At 48.2% G+C, this 19,274-nt stretch overlaps 1 protein-coding gene across 1 annotated transcript in view; it reads right to left on the bottom strand.

Annotated features, from left to right (window-relative positions):
• The window catches only part of NR5A1 (nuclear receptor subfamily 5 group A member 1), a 32,735-nt gene that overhangs the window by 9,294 nt on the left and 4,167 nt on the right, over window positions 1–19,274 (bottom strand). The window contains exon 3 of the mRNA XM_015423031.1: window positions 15,961–16,604. Coding sequence (XP_015278517.1) covers window positions 15,961–16,604 — 644 coding nt within the window. The remainder of the gene's footprint in view (window positions 1–15,960; window positions 16,605–19,274) is intronic.

Genomic DNA, 19,274 nt, shown 5'->3' with positions numbered 1-19,274 from the left:
TTGGCATTGCTCCCGTTTCTTGTTGCAGCAGGGCAGACATAGTCCAGTGGCCACGAGAAGGTGCCGGGACTCCAGTACCAACCACACCTCCATGTGGCCTGATTTTATTTAGGAAATTAATTATTCTCCACTTTTCTCCCTAACAAGAACCCAAAGCAGCTTATAGAATAGAGGCAACATGTGTGACCTCCCTCCACTGCACACATTAAAAATGTTCTATAAGTTATAGCCAGCGTGGCGTAGTGGTTAGAATGTCAGATGAGGATTTGGGAGACCCAGGTTTGAATGCTGACTCTGCCCTGGACGCTCGCTGGGTGACCTTGGACCAGTCACACAGTCCCAGCCTAAACTACTTCATCCAGGATGTGAAGATAAAATGGAGATGACAACTGTGTAAGCCATTCTGGGTCCCCACTGGGGAGAAAGGCAGGGTGGGATAGCTGTGTTAGTCTGAAGCAGCAGAACAAAGTCTGAGGCCGTTGGCACCTTTTAAGACCAACAAAGTTTTATTCAAGGTAGAAGCTTTCATGTACACACACACTTCTTTGGATACCATGAAATGGAAATTACCAGTCCATACACAGCAGAGGGTGAGCAGCAAATTAGCACACAGTGTAATGAAGATGTTTAACAGATTCAAGGACCGAACAGAAATAACAAGCTTAGTTTATATTGTTACCATTTGTTTGGGTAAAATGGGGGGGGGACACAGTGAAGGAAATAAATATGTCAGCATTGGAGACTGATGGGCCGGCAGATGTATCCTTAACTGTGGAATGCTGAGAGTAATTAACTGAGAACCCTGCCCTCATGCTCCATCCATCTCCTCTCAAGCATGGAAGTGACCCTACAACATCTTCTTCTTCTTTGAAGTGGGGCGATTGGCTGAGTACAGTTATACCCCTTAATCTGCTGGCCATCACCTAACCCTAGGTCCAGCCAGCTGCTTTCCTTACAGGAACCTGTATGACAACAGCCACCGTGGGCATCACTCACAAATGTATAAGGACAACAGATACAACAGATGAGGGAACAGGGAAAAAGAGGTGGGACTTGGGCCCCCCGGATATGCAGTAGAGTAGGCAAGACACCAAAATCAGAGCACAACAAACCCATCCTAAAAGGGCACTCAGAGGTGGAAAATTAGCTGCAGGTGACGTCTACGGCTCTCTCTTCCTTGATCTTATCCTGTGTGTTAGGCTGGGCTGAGAGAAAGCTACTGTCCCAAGTGAGTAGCATGACCAAGTGGGAATTAGGTTTCTCCCGTCCTAATCTAGCTACTCTATGCCATAATAAGTACCTATATTCAGCAGACCATTTAATCAACAATAGCTTTAAATCAACTAATGGATGCTACCATTTAATCAACAATAGCTTTAAATCAACTAATGGAGGCTAATTGTTAAAACTGGCAGGGCAGCAAATAAAGAGCCCATAGATGGGCGAACGAATTAAGGCTTATTTAATGTATTTCTACCATTGAGAATGAAAAAGCAAAGATTAAAAGGAATGCAACTTTCCCCCGTTTAATTGTACACTATCTTATGTTTACATCAACATGTCCAAATGGCACCTATATAGCAGTTTTGGTAATATGTAAATGTAATCAGTTGGTCAACTGAAAATTCCTTAGTCGACTGGTTGCCCTGATCCGGAATGATCACACAGGTGCACATGGTCAGTTAGAAGTCCCCACCCCTCCCCTCCCTCTTCACATCTGACAGTAAACCTCATAGCCTCCACTTGTTGCAGCATCCAAATGCAGCAATGGACACGAATACACCTTGAGGCAAAGCTGAAGCTGGCAGGTTCCAACCACCTCCTTGGGCTTGGTGACCTACCCAGCCAAGCCAGTCTCCCACAACAACCCCACCCTGCTGGCTTATCATCTCTTGCTGACTGCCAAGAGACACTGCAGAGTCACACCCGACTGGCTGCTAAGCCCCTCTGGCACCAGCCTCTCCATCCAATGGGAACATGTGCCCCTTGCACACCAGATGGTGTGCGTGGGAAACACGCTCTGCATATGTTCAGAGAAACTTCTTCCCATCATTGCTAGTTTCCCTTCACTCCTAGTAAACAGGTTCAGGAGCTGAAACATTAGTAAGTTCAGCCTCGGTGCGCTTACTAACCATGCTGGTCAATTAAGAAGTTAGCACACCAGGGCTGAGTCACAGCACCTGCCGGTGCAAGTGTTTAGCAATATGCCACAATTCCTACACAGGGCCAACATATAAAGATGGCCACATGGGAGTCTGGGTGAGAGCTGTCTTTGGAGCTAGAAAATGAATCCAAACATGCACCCCAGTATGCAGTGACTTTCTAATGGATTGAGAGTTCCCTCCACTCTGTGGTGGAAACAGCTCCACATGTAGCTGAGCAAAAATGAGACAGCTTGGTAGAACAACAAGGGAGCTGAGCCTATTATGGGTAATATACACATACATACACACGCCGCCTTCACACAGTCTGGGCCTCCAGTGCCATTGTGTGAGCCACTTCTGATAGAAAGAAGACAGATGTGGCGTTGGGGAACTAGAGAATGCCATGATTCCCTAGCAAAGGGTAGCAATAAAGCAGCACTTATGGATTGGAAGCAAAAGGCTTTGATAGCACTTACCCAGCAAGCAAACAGAGAATTCTGACAAGGAAAGGAGGGCTTTTAGAAACTCCCCAGCCCTGGATTTGCTGCCATTGCCCATGTAAAATCCTAGGCGCCTCCTCAAGCCAAGGCACACCTCCTGCTCCAGTGGCATTTCCAGTTCACAAGGAGTTTGTTACATCAGTTTGGATAACAATGCAGGGAGGTTGTTGTTGCTATGATCTGAGGCCAAGCAAGCCCCCCCCCCCAATCATCGGCTGAGGCTAAATGTCAGAGGCGAGTTCAGAAACAATGCTCATCTGAGTACCTTCTCCCTTGCTCTCTGTGGGGTCTCCATCCTTCCAGGTCCTGCCCAAAAGCAATCCACTAGCATTCCCAGAAATGCTTACCACCAGCAAGACTCTCTGGCCACCAGTCTCTGCCTTCAACCTCAGAGAACATTAGGGGTCCCCTGGCCTTGATAAAGTTGGCCTTCCATTTTTGTATTTTACAGCTGGGAAACTGAGTCGGGAAAACTGCTTATCTCAGATAGCCCAGTGAAGTCATAGTTGTTCAAGTGAATTTTAAGGACGTTGTTGAGTCTGCATGGGAATGAACACATAGCTATTTGCATCTCATTTTCAGAAAGAGTCCTATGCTCAGTAAAAGCTGAAAATGTTACACTATGTCCCCTCCCTCCACTAAAAGAAATTTGGTTTCCAAACTATGATAATGCCTGTTCATTTTGTTAGTGTCTACACTGCTCTCCTCCTTTCCCTCTCCCAACCAACCACTGCAAACAAAGCCCTATCTCCTCTAACCAGCAGGCTGCAAACTTGTTTCAGTGGCCTTACATGGTGCAAACACCACCACAGAAATGTATATGAAAGGATCATTGCTGCCTCAGGATCACCTGTCTGAACATGCTACAAAATGCCTTAGGGAACCCCTGCTAAAGTTTTGTTCCAAAAGATCCCAAGTAACAGTTTGTCCTTCTCAAAATATATTTATTGAAAGGTGTGCCATAATTTTTTTAGGCATAATTTTAGTAGCTGTTTTATTGCAAGGGAATTTCAGAAACAAACTAGAATGGGAGACTGCTGAATTACAAGTTATTACAATATTCAGAACACTGAAACCCCCAGGGCTTAACAGAGATCTTGGGTTCTTATCTCACTACACATGCTAGGTCACTCAGTTCTCACATCTGTTTGTTAACTCTTTTATTATCTGTATGCTAATTTGATGCTATTCACAGGTTTTACCAACAGCTTTAATCCAATCTTAGTGATACTTATCACTCAGTTACTTTACTCCAATTAGCCCTTCCTGGCCACTAACACCCCTCACCCTCTCTCTACCTATATGTAATGATTGGCAAAGTCTGTTTCCATGTATCTGAAGAAGTCTGCATGCTTATGAAAGCTTACAGCCAGAATTAAACTTTGTTGGTCTTAAAGGTGCCACTGGACTCAAACTTAGTTCTATTGCTTCAGACCAACATGGCTACCCACCTGAATCTATAATTTTAGGCAGTTAGCCTTGATTTTTGACAATGAAAAGGGACCACTTTAAGGTCATTAAAAAAGGTACAGCTCCTGAATCTATACTTTTAGGCAGTTAGCTTTAATTCTTGATAATGAAAAGAAAAGGGACCCCTTTAAGGGCATCAAAAAAAGGTACAGCTCCTCCTGTCAAATGCTCTCAACCTGGAAAATGGCCACAGGAAGAACAGGCAGCTAGATGGGGGCGGGGGGGGCGGGAGACTGCTTAGAGTTCAAGCCCAGGGGATTATGTGCTCCTTGGCAGCAGATCCAGGAAAGCACAGAAAGACGCCCTCGCTGTCTCACAGAGGTGTAAACCAGGCTGCCTTTCAAGAACACTGTCTTTCCTGAATTCTGTTCACAACCCTGGTAACAGTAAGTGATAAGCACTACATGGCTAGTATGGCAACACTAGAAGCTCCTTGGCAATTATGGGGAACATTTTTGGGCATGGCTGAGTGTTCTTCCCCCAGTTTATTCAGTTTTATTCGCAATAAAATATTCCAGAAAGCGCGATGACTTGTTGGACTTACTCAGGCTAGCCCCGATACAGACATTCAGTAAAAGGGAACACATTTCAGATCCAGAAGTTTATATCATAAAAGGATGGAACTAATACATTTTGAAAACTAAGTAAAATAGTAATAAGTCCACTATCAAAATTAGATCAGTCCTCTGAACCCACGGAGTCAGGATAGTTTCAAGACTTGGTCACGATGTTTTAGTGCCCGTGAAATGAATTTTGCCACCGTTTCCGTAGTCCTCTTGTCAGACCCCACAAGGAGCTTTAACGGATGATAATCCATAGAACTGGCTGGGTAGGTAGCCATAAGCAGAGCTAACATAATTGCTCTTTGCTCGGCATAAATCATAAAGGAAAACAAAAGAACTTGAGTTTTACATTAAGGGGGGGGGGAAGTGACCAATGACCTCAGGACCACAAAGCCCCAGAAGGAAGGGCAGAAGCTGTTTCTGCACAAGCCTTCTCTCACAAATGACCAGCGGCCCAGAGTCACTATTTAGAGGTGCAAATTGGTTTGAGGCCCGGATAACAGGGTCGTTGACTGTAGCCCTGGCTGGCGTAGGAGTTCAAAGCTGATGCAGGAGGAGGTTCTCTCCCCAACATACACAATGGCTCAAGAGCAGCAGCACGAGATGTACAAACCTTGAGAATAACAGTGGTGCACCAACTAAGGGGTATTGTGCATTTATCAGGTTTACTTTGTGGAACAATGGCAGGCTGTCTTTGACTGGGCAATTAAGGAAACTGCCTCCACAAAGCAGCATTTTGTACACTCCTAAGCATGATTGTGCAGCCCGGATGTGAAGTCAGGAGGACAGGGTGCACGGTGGAATCCCCTGCTTGGGTCAGCATGCTGGCAACTGAGCCCTCCCTTTAGCTCTGCCCCAAGGACTCAGCAGCTCCTCATTTGAACCAGTCCTGCATCACTCAAGTGGTGCAAACAGAGCGCGGAACTTTGATGAGGGAAATGGGTTACTGGCTTGTTGCACTGTTCCTGCACCTTTAATAGCCGCCTGGCAGGCAAAAGTTACCTTTCCCATCACCGAGCTAGGACACACCTTACCTTCAAGTGACTGCATGTCAGACCGCTTTTGACACAGTTTGGTTGTGTGTGCACTGCACTATAAATTAAAGATGAATTTGCCCACCAAGCCCTTTAAGAGGCTACAAATGCAACAATTGGAGGGAGGGGACACAATTATTTGGTGAAGACTAGAGGTGTCACCTCGACAATTGAGCAGGGAGAGTTCAGGACCAAGAGAGAACAATCAGAATCACTCACAAGCGGAAGGTGTTAATAACAGGCCTGCCCCTCTGGATGCCACAGTGATGGGCTCCACCCTCCCTCCCCCCAGACCATCAAGAAAACAGCAATGGTTTAATTGCCTACTGCCTAGCTGTCAGCTCATCATCACATGGACTTGCAGCTCCCTGGGTCTTCGGGTGCATTGCACTGCAACATGCATGGCTAAAGGTAAGGCTTCTGCTACCTGAAGTAACAAAAAAAAATTATTCCCATTTTAATTAACTTTGCTCTCAATACAATTGAAATTCACCTGAAAGCCTCAAACCACTGCACTTTATATTCTGTTGGGTATTACAAGTTGAAAACACTCAGTATATCTGGGGTTAAATGTTTGTTTATGTTACTCACAGGAAGTCACATGTTTCTCATGTAACCAATGTTCTTTAGATGTGGAAAGCCCGGGAATTTTCTCCCTGATCTAGGGATTTGATTGGGACTAAAGTGTCAAGGTATATTACCATTTTATGGCTTCTCTTCCTGTCTTTGTTTACTGTTCTGAAGAAGAAGTAAGAGTAGCCATAATTGCTCTCTTCTAGTTTTGTCTTTGTGGTGTAAGGATGTAGCCGATTATGCTCTTTTGTTATTTTCATCCCAGTTACACTTTCCCATGCTAGAATTTAGTAAAAACTTTATATTTTAATCACACATGGACTCTGAGTCTGAATTATTTTACTCTGGCTCTGCTGGACTATCTTATCTCTGCTGAATACCATTTTCCCCCAATATCTCACTATCACCCAACATATTCACACCTTAAGATAGATAAGAGAAAATGTCCCATAGCATCCCATAGCCAGACACAGGCTGTGGGGAAATTCCCTAGTAAGATATGAAGGCAACATCCCACTCCCACTGTGAGTTATGCTGGCTATCTGGGACATACCTATTCCCCCGTGCATTTGTGGAAATCCTTTCAAACCCCACAAAGCCAGTGACCGCCTCCACATCTTGTGGTAGATGGTCCAGTGTATAAACTATACTTATAAGCAGTTGTCCTTTCTCTGTTTAAGGTTGCCAGATCTGCTAAGTCTCAGACCCCAAGAATCGTGGGAGAAGCCTGCTTGGAAGTAGTGCCTGGCAGAGCCAGTGGGATAAAGGCCAAACCTAACAGCACCTGTTAAGTCAGGAGAAAAGCCTGCATTCGTGTGCCTGGTGCCTCTGAGAAAGAGCCAGGAAGAACATGAGCAGCAAGTGTCCTGAGGGGAGGCAGAAGTTAAGATTTCTACTTGAGTTTGCCTCCTCATCCTGAGATTTTACTCCTCCTCCTGGAAAGAGAAAGCACAGAGGCACAGGGAGGAAACTCAGGCTAGAACTAACTGGCAACCCTGGCCTAGCAGCCCTCTCTCTACCAGTCACACAAGTGACTATTTGTAACTTTTTAGAACTTATATCTACCCCACCCATCTCCACAGTGGGAACCTGAAGTGGCGTACAACATCATTCTCCCTTCCGCTGCTTTATCCTCACAACAACCCTGTGAGGTAGGTTGGGCTGAGTGTGCACGACTGGCCCAAGGTCACAGTGCAGCTTCCATGGCACAGTGAGGATTCAAATCTGTGTCTTCCAGATCCTAGTCCGACACTCTAGGCAATACGCCATTCTGGCTCTCAATTAAACCACACCTGGCTCCTCTGTGCTTGGAGCTGTGCGCTGAGAGTAGAAGTCTCACCGCTGACCCTAACACCAAGAAAAACACATCTGCTTCACCAGCTATTCCTGACAAGGCAAAGAGAACTCTTCTCCTAAATCATCCTTGAAACACAGGTGTATGTGTGTGTGTGTGGGGGAATCCATAGGGACCTATGGCTGAGCTTTGCAGAATTAGCCCAATCATTGCCCAGTTGGAGATCTAGTACCAAACGGGGGGAGGGGGGAGAGGCCCAGGGTAAAGAATTCAAACAACTCTTCACCATTGCCTAAGCCCTTTCTTGTAATGTTGCACAATTATCTCTTGGCTGAGCTTGAAATTTTAACAAAGCCAGGAAAGTAGCAGAAAAGAAAGTCGGGGAATGCCTGTTTTGAAGAACTCTCACAAAATAGTTGAGCAGAGCTACTGGTGGGGCAAAAGGAACCATTCCTAATTCAGAGTGTGGCCCTCACACAGCCTGGGAGCTGAACTCTGCCAGAAAGCAAAAGCTCCTCCCAGAATGCTCTTTGCGCCTCCTAGCAACCTTCAGTTTCCTGAGAAAGAGGCAACCTGGTTGGTTACCAGAACGGCAACATCAGGCCAGGAGCCATTTCCCTGTGTGGTGACAGCAGCAGCCAAAAATACTCTGGCACCACATCAGAAATTGGGGTCATGATGACCCAGATCAAAATGGCTGCAGACAGGATGATGGTCAACAACATCAGGAGCTGCAGGGAAAAGGAGACAGCTGCCCAAGCCAGGAAATGGCATCAGGCTAGCAGTGCATGCTGGGTAAAGTGATGCAGTTTGCCTTGGCTTCTGAGCAATCCCTACAGCGAGGCTCCAACTTTCCAAGTCTCGGAACGTCTAGCAGTTGCTGCAGTGGTATCTTTCTGGTATCACTTCTGTGCCAGCCCCTAGCATCTTCTACCTTTGTAATCCTCTTTCTGCATTGTGAAGGGCAGATCATGCCTGAGATGGTTTTCCATTTGCCTTGTTTTCTAATTCTACTGCCATGTTTATTAGATGTTTTATGCTGTCTGACTGAACTGTTTTGATATTCTGCAATCCACTTGACATATCAGTGAGATAGGTGGGGTATAAATAAAACAAATAAGTAAATCACAGCATAGCCGGCTAAACCTATTTAAAGAGAAACAGAACAGTGACAGAAACTCAGCAATAGCAACTGTCCCCGCAAACACAAGCATTATCATCATGGTGCCTGTTACAGCCAGCACAGATGGAGAAGGCTGGCCTCTGAGTTTGATGCCAGAGCAGCTGCCCACCCCTGGTTTCCTTTTGGTTGAAAGGCTATTGCAGGTCCCGGTCACACGCAGAATTAGCCGTGCGATAGGGACAAATGCCAGGCAGATTTTACAGGCGCGATCACACAGGAACATCTGGCAAGGGTCCCGCACCCACTGGCAACCCGTATCGCCCTGCCGAAGATGCTGAATAAAAAGATACCTGGGAAAGTGCAGTATTTTCCGGAAAATGCGTGGCACGGGCAGGCGTCTGATTGCGGAAGCGCTGGTATCCCATTGCATCTGGCGCCCGTCTGTGTCCCACCGGATTTTTTTTACACCTCTGTGGTATGCACGCAAACACAGAACTGCGCATGCACACAAACGTGTTACTGCTGAACCGCCTCACCCTTCTTTGCCATGCTTCAGCGTCAATGTGTGATCGGCAGCTGACAGCCTGAGCACGGAGCCTGGGGGGGAGGGACATCTGATCGCGATACCGTGCTTCATTTTGCTCCAGAGCAAAAAGCCTCGCTTCCCCCCCGGATTATCTCGCTCGTGTGACTGGGACTGCAATCTCTTTTCTTGCTGATTTTCTTCTAGTTATTTCAGCATACATTCATTAACCATTTGTCCTTTTTTGCTGTTCCAATCACATCCCTCCCCTCCTTCTTTAAATCCTCCACACACTTACTGAGAACAATCACCTCCACAAGACACTCTTGTGGCTACTCCCTTGGTTTCTCCAGCTGTGCCTGGGCTGGTGCTTTGAGTACAGATCTTCTGTATAGACCAAGCATGTTCTTGGTGCCTGCACAGGGGGCTAAATATCTGCTTCCATCACAGAAGCAGATGCCCAGGAGACAGCAGCAAGATGCTTTCGTTTGGGCTGGGCTTGTGGTTTCAGCACTAACCATTTTTAAGATGCTAAATTTTATTTATTAATTAAATCTATATCTCGTCTTTTCTCATGGTTCAAGGCAGTTTAACTGAATGTTTGTCTTAATCTGCTGTTGCTTTGAGAGTGCATAAACTTGTAATTCAACTAACAACAGTGTTTTGACATTAACATACAAAGGAACTGAGGTATTACAAAGATCCCTCTGTTCACATTTTGAGGGGGAAAGGGCTCAGAATGGAGCGACCCAAACAATCAGTTTATCCTCTCCACCATCCATCCTCACAATCAACCTGTGCTGTGTTTCCCAGAGCATCTATTTTTATGTAATTAACTATATTTGTTAAATATCACAGCTGAAAGGCAACACAGCTTAAAGCAGGGCCGGCTGGAGCGCAGTCTGATTTCACCTCCCTGCCTGGACTTTTCTTGCCCGCAAATCTTCTCTCGAGCCTTGACACATCTCATCTCTACTCACTTAGAGTTGGTATTTATGGGTGTCAGCTCTGACCTCTTCCCCCTCAGCTCGCCTGCCCTCACCACACACCTCCCTCTATAAACAAGCAGCCCCCCAAATCCCCCTTTGGCCAGGCTGCATTATTAGTCTTGCCTCCGAAGGCCAGCGGAGCCTGTAACTCTCCAGCGGGTGACACGAGTGGAACGCCAGCGCATCATTCTTGCCGGCAGATTGGCAGGCAGGCTCTCGTTTGTCAGCTGGGGACTGACAGAATTACTAGCCCTTAAATGAAACGATATATCTGGGAAGTTAAATTTGTTTCCAATCTGGCTGCCCTAGGGCTTGTGGGGGCAGGATATTACATGGGGACCAATGTCAAGAGGCCAATTAGACCCCTGGCAGTTCAGCGCTTTCTTCTCCCCTTGTCCTTCACAGCAGAGCACCAACGGTTGTGGGTGGGAAGCAAAAGGGACTTGTCAACATCCCCCTGGAAGTTTGGTGCCACTGCTGGATTTAGGGTCGGGGAGAGGCTGCTGCAGTCCCTGGAGCAAGGAGCAATCAGGCAGGGTCATCAGGAAAAGAGCACCAAGTGAGCCCCCTCTGGACCAGGCAGGATTGGCCAGGAGGGTCCACAATCAACTGCTGTACCTCCCCACCATCCATCCTCACGATATTTCTCTGGTCGGGGACAGGGGAGATAACTCTACACAGCCAGTCACCCCACTTCAAAGAAGAAGATGCTGTAAGGTCGCCTCCATGCTTGAGCGGAGACAGATGGAGCATAATGGCAGCGTCTCAGTTAATTACTCTCAGCATTCTGCAATTAAGGATACATCTGCCCATCAATCTCCAACTCTGACATATTTATTTCCTTCATCATGTTTTCTTTACCACATAAACTAAGCTTGTTTGGTCCTTGATTCTGTTAAATGTCTTCATTGTGCTGTATGCTAATTTACTGCTTAAAAAGGTAAAGGTAAAGGTTCCCTTGCTCAAAAGCAGGTTGAATCCGACTCTAGTGTTGCAGTGCTCATCTCCGTTTCAAAGCCGAAGAGCCAGCGCTGTCCGAAGACGTTTCCGTGGTCATGTGACCGGCATGACTAAACACCAAGGCGCACGCAACGCTGTTACCTTCCCACCGAAGCGGTACCTATTTATCTACTTGCAATTTCTTGCTTTCGAACTGCTAGGTTGGCAGGAGCTGGAACTAAAGACGGGAGCTCACTCCATCATGTGGCACACTCGGGTTTCGAACTGCTGAACTACCAACCTTCCACAGCCTGCAGTTCAGCGTCTTAACCACTTGAGCCACCGCAGCTTACCCCCCACTTATATGTACGGACTGGTAACTTCCATTTCATTGTACCTGAAGAAGTGTGTGTGTACATGAAAGCTTATACCTTGAATAAAACTTAAAGGTGCCACTCAAACTTTGTTCTGCTCTACCTCTTGTCCAGGACAACTTTCATCTTTAGCTGCCCTGGTGATTCTCACTGGGCAGAAAGGCAAGGAAATAAATGTTGTAAATAAATAACATAAAACATTTGGCTCATATAGCATGGCTAAGAATAAGACCACCAGATATTAGGTTCATTCTAATCAATATGTGCAACAATTCTTCAACTCCCCACTGCCTTGCATGCCCCTCTAGTTCTCCAACACAACTTCCAAAATATATCCAAATGTCTGTCCCTTGGCTCCATAAGTCTCTCCCACATCACCCATCGTCCTTCCATTTTCTTGCCTCAGTTCCATGCCTTCCTCTGCCACCTCTTTTCCGCAGAACAACCTTCTCTTCATATTATAGCCCCTACTCTGCCCTCTCCTCCACACTGCACTGTCAACTTTCTAGTGCACATATTCACTCTGATCAGTTAAGAAAAAATAGGAAGAGTTTTCCAAATTCTCACAGCAGTTCAGCCTATGGCTGGGATGTAACTGTCTGAACCCCAAAGTTCACTTCCCGGCACCAGACAGGATCTTAGTGGTCCTGTTCTCGTTCACTGAGACTCACTGAAGAGAAGCCTCATCTGTCTTGTCATCAGCTTTTCCCCTTACCTATGACAGCCTACAATCTTCCAGACAAAAGTAGGAAACATAAACATCACCCTGAGTAGGAAAACTCTGGCACCACTTTGAAGGAAGGTGCACATGCCCTCCCAAATTTGGATGTATCAGTTCTTCAAAGCATTCTTACCAACATTTAAGGAGGAGCCAAATTTCCCAATTGATTTCTGTCTGTGGAAAACCAAGCATTTCCCCACAAACTTGTCAGGAACCAATTCTCTTTTTTAAAAAAGGTAGCAGGACTACCAGCATGCATACCAGTAAAATAAAATCTCCAGAGTCTGGAAAAGGCACAAGCCACTTTCAGAGAGTGACTGTCATCATTGACAAGAGCTATTACACAAAAGCCGTAATACTTGAAGGACTGTCTCGCCTGATACAAGCCCACACACCAGTTCAGATTGGCACAATGTCATCTGTTAGCATTTCCCTCTTTTCAGGAGAGTTGTCTCTCTTCTGTTAGAGCCACACCCTTCTCTCTAATTGCTCCTAGTTTGTGGAATATGCCTTGCCAGAGAAGGTGCATAGAGTGCCATCTCCCAACAAGATTTAGTAAGTTACATGAAGTGGCATAATTCCAACAGGACTTTGGGGTGTCACATCTGATCAATATGTTTCATTTGTCTGACGCTAGATTACTTTCTGGTCTTTGACCATTTGGATTCAGATCCAGCAGGCTTAAGGAAGAGGTAGCTTACTGAGCTTGCCTTATGCAGCTATTTTTGGTCTGGGTTTCTGTACTGGATATTTTTTTTACTCTGGCTATCTATGGATTTCAATTTTGTGTATTGTAATTGCAGTTTTATTGGATGTGTGCTGTAAGCTGCAATTTCACACATTCAAGAGCTGAACTTTAATATTACAAGCAGGTACTGCACCTAAACCCTGACAACTGCTCTGAACTAAACTATGGCTTTTGCTCACACTGGAGAACACCAAAAGAGTGTATTCAACCTAGATATGAATGTTTGCAAGATGATCTGGCAGCTGCAAGCAACCCCTCTGCCCATGTTTCAGATGCACATTCTCAGCCCTGCTTCAAATGAGTTACACCCATCAATTGCTGGGGTGGCAGTTTTATACTGTGGTAGCAGTTTTACTGGGATGCTATAAAAGTCACACTGGGGAGAGTTCATTTAATTCATTTAATGTGCAGGTGAGTCGTTGTCTTTTACGGTGTAAGAATGGCTGGATGGAAGCAGAATGGACCAAAAGAGAACTCTGCTGTTCTGCTAGGAAGTCAAAGTCTGCTACTGGCTGCAGAGGATATTGAAAAACCCACCCTCTCAGTTTCCTGAAGAGACAACAAATAATTTGGCTTGGCTCAGTGAATAGCCTTGGATAATCCCCATGTGCTCAAGCTGAATTCACACCTGAAGTGCCAGCAAGACAGAACACCTTGCTCAAGGCCAGAAGAGTGAAGCTGTGGCAAAGGAAGGACTGGAATCAACCAATGCTCTTGTCCCTCACACGGGTTTCTGGGTTAATACACTGACTACCAAGTGATTTTCAGTCTTTCTTCCAAACATGGATTTTGAGTCTCATTGGTTTAGAGAACAAAGTTTGAGTCCATTGGCACCTTTAAGACCAACAAAGGTATATTCACGGTATGAGCACAGAACCCCTTCAACCATTACTTATGGGGGCGGAGGCTGTTGTCAGGAAGGGCCATTTAGAGTCAAGATGCATAAGTACTGGGTGATTATAGCTGAGATAGGATGCAAAAAAGATCTGAGAATGGCAGTATATTATCATACAAATACTAGAGTTTGAGTCCAGTGGCATCTGCAAGAAAAATAAAGTTCAATTCTGGGTACAAGCGAGAACTGAGACACTTAGTATGTACACTAATTCAGATTCATTGAAACAGATTTCCTCAAGTATTACATATAGGTTGGGGGGGGGGATTAGTTGCCAGGAAGAGCCAATTAGAGTCAATATGCCTAAGTAACTTGAGCAATAAATACAGCTAAGATTGGAATAACACATTAGGTAAGACATATAAATAGCAGTAAGATGGTATATAGATAATAAAGGAGTTAACAACATACGTGAGAACTACGTTTGAGTCAAATGGCCCCTCCAAGATCAACAGTTTGATTTCTGGGTATAAGTGAGAACTGAGTAACTTAGCATGTATAGTGGGATAAGAAGCCAATATTTCTGTTAAGTCATGGGGGTTCCATTGTTCTTAGTGTTGTAATAACTTGTAATTCAGCAGTCTCCTGTTCCTGTCTGTTTCTGAAGCTGCTTTGCAATAAAACAGCTACTCTGAGGTCCCCCACTGAGTGTCCTGGAAGACTGAAGTATTCTCCTACAGGTTTCTCAGTCTTGTGATTCTTGATGTAAGATTTGTGTCCATTTATCCTTTGGCATATGGTTTGGTTTGTTTGTCCTAAGTAGAGAACATTTAATGGCATACACTATGTTGGAAGATGAGCACGTGAATAAGCCTGAGATGGTGTAGTTGATGTTGTTAAGTCCAGTGATTGAGCTGTCTGGGTATATGCGGCAGCAAAGTTGGCATCTGGGTTTATTGCAAGCTCTGGTATCACACATTTCCTGGGCTTACATAGCTGAGGAGTTTAGTCATTTTTTTGTCTCTTGGCTTGGAATAATTTGAAACCAGCTCCATTTGAATCTGCTCTGCATCCTGCAGACAATGCAGGCTTTAACAGGGCTGAACACTATGTCCCTTTCCCAAATCCTTTTTAAAATAAGAGTTCAGGTGAACTCAAAAGCTTGCACTGTTATGGGCCATTCGGTTGGTCCTAACAAAAAAATATTATGTGGGTTGTGTCCTTAGGGAGAACCCTGCTAAATGAGACCAAGTGCCCATCCAGTCCAGTATTCCAATCTCAAACAGGAAAAGATCAGGATCCAGTTCACTCTCCATTTCCAGTGGTGGATGAAGTACATCCCAGAGGCACCAATCAGGTCAGTGATCCAAAGGCCAAGCAGTGCCCCTCTTTATGCTCAACTGAATATTCAAATCAGAAAGAGGGCCATTCCCCCCCTCCCAACAGACCTGATCTCCCTGTCCCATCTCAACCAGACGCAAACCACTACTACTGCACTCTCATTCGGACAAGCATTTTAATAACGTCATTCATTACGATTTCTCTCTGGCACACCCTAAGTGCTCCTCTTTTGAGAAAATGTGCGTAGGAGAGGAAAGGTGCACAAGAGACGTGCATGATGCAGGGCCTCATTCATTCCGACAAGCCGATGACGCAGGCAAGCAACATGGCAATCAGTTTTGATGGCCACCCCTCATAAGCCTGGAGCGCGTCAGTGCCGTAACTCTTGTGCTTTCAATTCCGCCTTCCAGCACCGCTGGCGGCAGTAACACCTGGGCCCCGCTGGGGAGAAGCTTTAAATCTATCAGGCTGCCCAAGAGACTTGTTTCTCCCCCAAAGCTCACACTTAGCTCAGCCGGGCAGGAAAGGCGTGCATGTGTACGCTGCATTCCATTCGCACACCACCTCTCTATCAGGCTTGGGACCAAGAAAGCGAGCAAAGAAATTAATCAAAGCATAACGAGCACCATGCACACCTTTAAATCCTAATACACAGACACACTGCCTGGCTTCATTTATGACAAGGGAAGGTGGAATGCCAGGACGCTTGGTTACGCTCTGCACATGCCCAGAAACCCCCCCAGGTCAACCTCCACCCCTGGCCCTGCTTGCTGCCTTTCCCCTCCTTACCTCCAGCTCCTTGAAGAAGAGGCAGCTGCGAGCCCACTCCACAATGGCGAACAGGGTCTGATCGGCCATCTTACACATCAGGCCAAAGGGGCTGAGCTTGTCATGGCGGCTCTTGGCCTGCTCCTGCTGCAGGCAGGCCAGGATGCGTGCTTTGACCTGTGTCTCGTCGGGTTCCAGCTGCAGCAGTTTCAGGATCACGTCTGGAACATCGGGTGCAGCTGGTGAGCTGTTGGGATAGGCCTCCGGGTAGGTGTAGGCCGGGGCAGCCTCGTGAGGGTGCGCATAATGGTCGGGGTACTCGGACTTGATGGCCCGGCTGGGGAAGGATGGGTAGTGGTAGCCCGAGAGTGGCCCGTGGCCTGGCACTGGCATGCCCATGGCTGGGGTCCCATAGGGGCTCCGCTCATAGTCAACAGGCGTCATGGCGGTGGGCTGCAGGCCCTTGGAGGCTGGGTGGGCCACACCGTGCAGGGAGGCGGGCAGGCCGTAGTCCGCCTGCACGGGGGACACAATCTGTGGCGCGGTCTCCAGCTTGAAGCCGTTGGCCCGGATCAGTGCTTTCTTCTGCTGCTTTAAGGCACGGTCTCGCTTGTACATGGGCCCAAACTTGTTCCGTCCCCCTCGCATGCGGTCGGCACGCACGGCTGCAGGCAGGGAGAAGACAGAGGTGTCAGAGTGGGGGGCCACAAGGGCTCAGATGGCATTCTGCATCAGTTGCATTCACACCCCGCCTCGCAAGCACGCATTCACATATCCGCCGGTTACACTGCAACTGGTGGGTTAGATCTGACAGGCCTCTGGGAAGGTGTTAAGCAACCGGTTGGTTGGGAGCCATTCTAGTCATTGCCTAGCAACCCTGAAGGTTATTCTCGACACCCTCCACATGGAACTGGGGAGTAAAGGGTGAGCCGGAGGACTGCAGAGAGGGGGGTGGAGCGGTGCGCGTGGCCTTGTGGGTCCCAGCCAGGTCTGCTGCAGCCCATGTGGCCACCTTGGCAGAACTCGGCCTTGTTTCTTCCAGGGGCCCAAGAATGTGTCAGGGCGCCGGGAAGCAGGTGCTTCTTTGCAGCGCGTTTGGGACTCCGGACAGCTGGAGGCTCTGCCCCCGCCAAGTGCCTGGGAGGGTTGAGCGGAGCGGCTCTCCTTCGGGGGAAGGGCTGCTGCAGCCGCCCTCGGGCCTCTCTCCCCGCCAGCTCCAAGCCAAGGCCTGCAGCAGGCTCCTTGAGAAGGCGAGGACAGGGATCGAACAACGGTTCCAGCCGCGAAGCTTGACTCCCCCGTCATGGAAAAGGCCCAGTCGCTGTAAAAAAGGATGCGGCTTCGCCTCCCACATTCCTCCGAAGCGAGTTGCCTGCAGAAGGCGTTTGGATCGTGGCTGCATTTCGCCGCTGCCAGCCACAACCGACAGCAGCCAAGGCCTCAATGGGCCTTCGGCGACGAGGCGCTTCCAGCGCTCTACTGTAGTGGAGCCTCTACAAGCCCCGGCATCTTGGGCCCGGCTCCTCCCCCGGCCGGCCTGCTGAGCAGCAGCACGAAAGCGAAAGTGAGCCGGGGCTTGCGATGGAACCCGCCGCGCTTTCACTGCAGCGCCCAAGACCCACCCCACGTGCTTCGACACACGGAACTCTTCCCTCAGTGTGTGTGTGTGTCCCCAAAAAACTTGCTGCCAAAATTTTATTTTGTTGTAATATTTTAGAACACATTCAGCGATGCATCCAACTTCAGTAAAGCAGACGGACTTCTGGAGATTGCAGGCACACACAAATAGTGCAATTTGTTTAAAATTATTGTTCTTAACTGTTTTAACCTGATCATTAATGTATTTATATTGTATTAATGTATTTATATATTGTGATGCCGAATGGCCCTGTGATTCGCCCTGTGCCCACTCGTGGAAGAATAATAATAATAATAATAATAGATAGAATAGAGGAGGGGGGGAGGGTGGCTTGGGTTCATATTCGGACTTAGTCGTAGGCCCCCTGTGTGATCTGGCCACCGCCTTATTTGAGGCTCATTATCTGTCTGTGGAATGGGGGCATTCAGACTACCTCACAGGGCTGTTGTGCATAGGTTTGAGGTAATAACCTAGGAATCCTCCCCCCCCCACGGAGGAGACTGCGCCTTCCAGCCCCCCTTGCGCACCGACGGCGCACTCTGCTTTGCCCCCTTCTCCGGCGAGCAGCGGCTCCCCCTCCCCTCTCCCGGGCACTTTGGAAATCCCGGGCGGGAGCCTTCGCACACTGGATCGGGGCTGGGAGACTGCCGGGAGTCCCCTCCCCAGATCGATCCTGTCACGCGGACTGCAGTGCCTTCCTTGCCGCTGAAGCGCCGCTGCGGAAGCGTCGCTTGGGATTTGTCTGCCCGGGAAGTAGTGGGCGCCAGGGGACGCGTTTTCACCCGGCAAGAAGACCAGCCAAAGCCCAGGGGTGGGTCATTCCCCCTCTGCCCCCCCCCCGCCCCCGCGCCAGGGAGGCGAATGCGGGGGGCTCCTCTCTTCCCTCCCCGAAGCGAAGTCCTTTAAGCCGGCTGGCTGATCCAGTGCGGGGAGAAGCGGATCGCGATCGCAAAGGGGAAAGTACTTTTAATAACTGCCCTTCCAAGACAGAAATCAGAAACCAGGTTTGGAGACAGAGGACGGTCTACTGGATCCCCCCCCCTTTCCCCCTCACTTCCGCACGTGTCAGGATCGGGCCCAGAGGGATCGTCCCTGCGCCCCGCATTGAAGCGAGTCCTCCGGCGCGCTTGCTCTGGAGCGCCTTTTGCAACAACAGGAATCTCGCGGCACTTCTAGGCTTAAAGGCTCACAGATTTATTGGGCTGGAGCCTAGAAAGACTTCGGCTTCCATAAATCGGCGAAGGTGCCAGGGGAGCCCTTTTGCCTTCCGCTGCGACAGACTGACGTGGCTCGGCTACCGCGTTGCCATTTAGTCTCCCCAAAGAACACAGCCCCAGGCCTGCAGCAAAAACAGGCAAAGGGCGTCACGTTCCCAAAGGTTCCTCGACCACCCTGTCCCACGGGAATCAGGACCAATGGAAAACGCGGACCGTGTTTTATGGCCTAGACGAGAAGAGTGTGCCTCTGACCATGCGCGGAGCGCCTTTGCATACCCACCGGCAACGGATTCAGCACAGCCCCCCTGTGGGCCCTCTGCTCTGTGCGTGTGGCTTGTGGACAGCCAGGAGCTCCCCCCCCCCATCTCTTCCTCCAAGGACCGCGCACGCCCAAGAGTCTGGCTAAAAGGCCTCGGTGGAAGGAAGCGGAGGGGCCGCCAGGATCCGCCAGCTGAAGCTCTCTCTCCCCCCGACTGACT

This window comes from Gekko japonicus, unplaced genomic scaffold (genome assembly GCF_001447785.1).
Source record: "Gekko japonicus isolate JY-2015 unplaced genomic scaffold, Gekko_japonicus_V1.1 scaffold208, whole genome shotgun sequence".
In the NCBI taxonomy this organism is placed as follows: domain Eukaryota; kingdom Metazoa; phylum Chordata; class Lepidosauria; order Squamata; family Gekkonidae; genus Gekko; species Gekko japonicus.
Note: the sequence above shows the minus strand (reverse complement) of the source record. Positions and strands in the feature narration are given on the sequence as shown.